Source organism: Buceros rhinoceros, unplaced genomic scaffold (assembly GCF_000710305.1).
Source record: "Buceros rhinoceros silvestris isolate BGI_N320 unplaced genomic scaffold, ASM71030v1 scaffold29738, whole genome shotgun sequence".
Taxonomy (NCBI): Eukaryota; Metazoa; Chordata; class Aves; order Bucerotiformes; family Bucerotidae; genus Buceros; species Buceros rhinoceros.
This window is the reverse complement of record NW_010426759.1, coordinates 27,490-32,076: the sequence shown is the minus strand read 5'-3', so window position 1 is coordinate 32,076 and position 4,587 is coordinate 27,490. Positions and strand designations below refer to the sequence as shown.

Sequence of the window (4,587 nt, the reverse complement as noted above, 5' to 3'; positions counted from 1 at the left end):
GGAAAAGCATCTGGTTTTTTATTTTCCAAAAGGTTGGTTATCGAGGGTCTCTCTGAACCCCAACAGTTACCTCAGCCTCGTGACCTGTCTGGTGAAGAGCTTTCGGTTGGCTTTGCTGTGCTGTGTCCTGCTCTTCTCCGCCTGCACCGCAGCTGCTTGGGCTGTCATGGCAGAGCAGGCTGCCCAACGTCTGCGTCAAAGCCGGGGTCATCCCAGGAGGGTGCCCAAACACAGTCACCGACCGATGAGGTTGATGACGAGTCTGGTAAAGCCACAGAAACATGATTTTGAAGCAGTGGGCAGCTGCTGACATCTGACCAGCGTGGGGCACTGGCTCGATAAAAGCCCATCAGCACACACAGAAGGTAGTGAAGACAAAACCAGTTAGTGCCCTTTTCCCACACTCCCGATGCCTGGCAGAGCTGCTGCTGCGCTGATCTGCACAGAGCTGTTCCCCACAGGGCAGGAAAATCCTCTCGCTACTGGGGCATAGACCAGCAGTACTGGGTACAGGTATGGCTCCCACCAGAATGATGCCCGCGTTTCGGAGAGTGGTCTTGCACAGATGGTTGTCAGCAATTCAGGGGAGAACCAGCCAGTCTCGTGTCCTGCAGCAGCCTGCAGGTAGTTTGTACCAGCCTTCTCATCCGTGGTCTTCAGAGGCAACCGGAAATCTCACAGGCGCGGGATTCTCCCAGCACTGCTACCGCGAGATGCTTGGGGCGCCCCTCTGTGCCTGGCCCAGAGTTTGGGCTGAGGGTTGAGCAGGGCCAGGCCTGATAAACGTGGTGGGGTCTGAATGGCGAGGCACAGCCGGGGGCTTCAGGAAGCCGGTGGCTCCCTGTTGGGTGGTACATGGCAGGGGTACGTTGGAGGCTTCTCCTGTACAAAGGGAAGATCTGAAATGCCCCTGGAGATGATGAAAGGGGCTCATAAAAGGAGATCGTGCCTGGGTTGAGGCATTACTTGCAGCACTGCACATCGCAGCCCAAGTCCCTTCAAAACACTTGAAAATGAAACTCTGAATAAATTCCCTTCGCACGACAGAACACCGTGGACAGGCTGTGGGGAGAACCAATGGTGCAGCGGTCGGACGGAGCATGAGGGATCGCAGGGGTTAGACGGGATCTGCAGCTGGGAATGGGACTGGTCCCCACCACAAGGCATGTCCACCGCTTGCCTTTGGAATAAGCTTTCCAAAGGGCAAACTTGGACTGAACAGGATTTCTGCTGCTGCGGGGCTCTGGGGAGGACAGTCCAGAAGCCCATCCATAGGGAATGCTCTGCTTGGCTCTTCCGCTTTAACCTCACGGCCCAGCAGCAGCTGGAGCTGTGGCAGCAGAGCTCTCCTGGAAGAAACGCTTCCCTGCGGACAGCCTGCCTGCAGGGACCCAGCGCCCGCGGGCTGTGCGGGTGCTTCCAGCAGAGGCCAGCACTGCCCTGGCTCTGCTGCTCTGCACCCCACGCCAAGCCGATGGACACATTCCCTTCTCCTGTGGAAAGCAGGTTCTGCCTTACTGCAGCATAACCCCGTGCGGGTCACCAAGTCCAAATTCTGCCTGTCACGGTGAAAAGATGTTTAAAAAGAGGAAGGAGGAAGGGAGAAAGACCAGTTAAGCAGCAGGGGCATCCCCAGTAAAAGCTGGCCCAGCAGGCAGGGCACTGGGGGAGCACCAGAGATTTCCAGCAGAACTTGCTTGGCTCCTTGGCACAAGTGCAGCGTGTGTGACTTGCAAAAATCTTAAGTGCTGCTTGTGCCTCTGCCATGTGATACCTCTTGTTGACACAGGGGCCACGAAAAGGCCCTTGGGATCCCTGGGGAGAACTAAGCAGTCCAGACAGTTCAGCTGCCCAACGCTCCAGAGGGAAAGTTCTTTGTCTGAGGCTTAATGACCTGCCTGGATTTTGTCCAGCAGCGTTTGGCTGCAGCTCGGTTGTACTGGAGCGGAGCTGGTGGCGGGTTCCCCTTTGCTCCTGGGTGCCTCGTACACACCAATGGCGAGGAACAGACTTGAGAAGGTGCATCAAGAAGTGAGAGGCCTCTGGCTGTGGGGAACTGGAGCTCTTCCTCCCAGAAGGGACCAATCCCATCCACATTTGGTAGAGAGTCCCCTTTCCTAGACACAGGTATCACCCTCCAACCCACTGCTTCACCCAAGCTGCTGGCGCTGTACAGAAAAGACTCTTGGTTCCTGCAAATGTTGTTGGAGGACCAACCTGGATGGCAGCCAAGGTCATTTATTTTCAGCAGCTGGTGGAAGGAGAGGAGTTTAGAGGAGCCCCAGCAGCCCTTTCCAAGGCGCTGCCCTCCTCCTCCTCCCCAGCCGGCCCACACAGCAGCTCCTGGCAGCATGTGATGAAAAAGGAAGAGGGTGTTTGTGCATGTGGAGAACCTGTGGCTGAGCTCATTCCTCGAGCAGGGAAATATCAATGACTCCTACGTCCCGGCTGTTCCTCATTGTGGGAAGCGCCTTTCATCTTTTAAGCTCTTCTTTCTCCTTCCCAAGCCCAGGGGATGCTCCCCAGGCTTCTCTCCACCATGAGGAACTCAGACAGGAGGGCTAAAGCAAGAGGCAGGTTAACAGGAAAAAGACTGTCAGTCCTGTTCCTCTCTTCCTCACCAAGCAAGTGGGTATTTTTTATCTTTAACGAGGGTTATTTGTTGAACCCAGCCACCTCGTTTAGGAGGATTCCTTTCCCGAGGTTCCAGGGCAGTTGCACACGGCTGAACCTGCCTAACCCCAGGAGAACCATCCATGCTTTTAACCAAGCCCTTAATGCAAAGATAGCGATAAAACACACGGCACCCGCAGGGAACGACGCCAGGGATTTGTCTTACATAAGCTTTGGTGGGAACGTTCTTTTCGGTAAACCTCAGTGTAATGAGTCATCATCTCTGCTGTAATTAACTTCCATAATGAGTGAGGAGATTAGCAGCAGGATTGTGGGGGATGAGAATAAATATGGGTTTAAATTAGATAAATCTGGGAGGTAAAAAGCAGCTCATGAGAATTCGGTCTTCCGCAGTGAAACCAATTCTCTTGTGCAGCAATTTGCATATTCTTCTCCTTTTTTTTCCCCTTTGTGATCACTGAAGCCCAAACTAATTTTAGTTTTCATCATTTGTATTGCTGGTTTGTGTCTTTTCCTGCCTCCCTGTTCAGTCATTGTGGAACCGTTCAGGACTGCTCTTTTCTGCTCACAGACGCTGGGGGGTTTTCTGCTGCGTTTTCTCTAGCACTGTGTTTGGTTTAACTGGAACGGGAGTGACTTGTTGGCAAGATCAACTACTTCCTCCCCTCTCTTTGTTGCAGGTTTAGTAAATACGCTGCTGGCTCGCCTTTAAAATAACCCAGAGTTCCCTCCACACCCGGGCAATCCTGCACGTTGGGTGCTTTGGCCAGTAAATGCCTCTGGATGCTGAGGAGTCAGTACAGGCTTGCTGGGTGCTTGCTCTCGAAACCCAGCAGGGTAGGAGAGCGAAGGGGGAAGACAGGGTGCAGGGTGGGCAGCCTGCTCCTTCTGAAAGCGTACCAAGCCTTACTTCCACCAGTCCGGGCAGGGCAGAGCGTGCCTTCCTATACAGGAAGGTTCTTCTCACTACCAAATTGATCTGGGCCAGCTACTGAGAGCTTTTTCTTTCTGTTCATGGATTTGGGCTGCTCAGCAAGCCCAGATTGGGTCGGGCTGAGGTCGCAGGGAATGTCCCGCTGTCTCCCCAGAGCCTCTGAAGCTTCACAACGACTCACTGGATGCGTCACAGAGGGAAGCCATCTCCTTCTCGCTGGCGCAGAGGGAGCTCGCCATCATCCATGGACCACCCGGCACGGGGAAGACCACGACACTCATAGAGATCATCCTGCAAGCCGTGCAGCAAGGCCTGAAAGTAAGTGTCAGTGGCAGGGCTGCAGCCTCAGGCATTGCCTCGGTTATTTTGCAAACTCATTGGGCTTGGTGGCAGCTGGCACAGCTCCAGCAGTGGCTGTGCTGCACCACAGAGTCTGCCCAGCTTGCAGAGACCCAGGGTTTCCCTGTCAGCTGAAATTAGGTGCAAATAGAGGCTTCAGAGCTCAGGTTTGCTCTTTGAGGGCCCTGCCCTAGTGCTTCAAAACAAGGTGAGAATTGCCTTTGGTGTCCTGAGGCTGTGGAGATGTCAGTGGTTTATTCCCTGTAGATATGTGTTGGTCTCTCTCCCTCTGCTGAGCACCTTCCTGCTCTGACACTGTTGCTGCAGCAGTTTGCTGTCCTTGGCAGTTACGAGCCCTTGGTTTCTCCCCACGCAGGTCCTGTGTTGTGCCCCATCCAACGTGGCTGTGGACAACCTGGTGGAGAGGCTGGCTGGCTCCAGAGCCCGCGTCCTGCGCCTCGGGCACCCCGCTCGCCTGCTGGAGCCCATCCAGCAGCATTCCTTGGACGCTGTCCTGGCCCGCGGCGACAACGCCCAGATAGTGGCAGACATCAGGAAGGACATCGACCAGGCCTTTGTACGTGCCCCTGCAACCCCCCCCACCATCCCGCAGGGTCCATGCGTGCCAGCTCTCGATGAGCAGCACCTCCTCTGCTGGCCAGGCCAGCTGCTCTGGCTCT

General features: G+C 55.0%; 1 protein-coding gene across 1 annotated transcript in view; it reads left to right on the top strand.

Moving 5' to 3' along the window:
- IGHMBP2 (immunoglobulin mu binding protein 2) overlaps positions 1–4,587 on the top strand; it is a gene marked incomplete at both ends in the record, with an annotated part of 34,932 nt that overhangs the window by 5,580 nt on the left and 24,765 nt on the right. Inside the window, 2 exon segments of the mRNA XM_010141637.1 lie at positions 3,723–3,886; positions 4,284–4,484. Of these exon segments, the coding sequence (XP_010139939.1) occupies positions 3,723–3,886; positions 4,284–4,484 (365 nt within the window).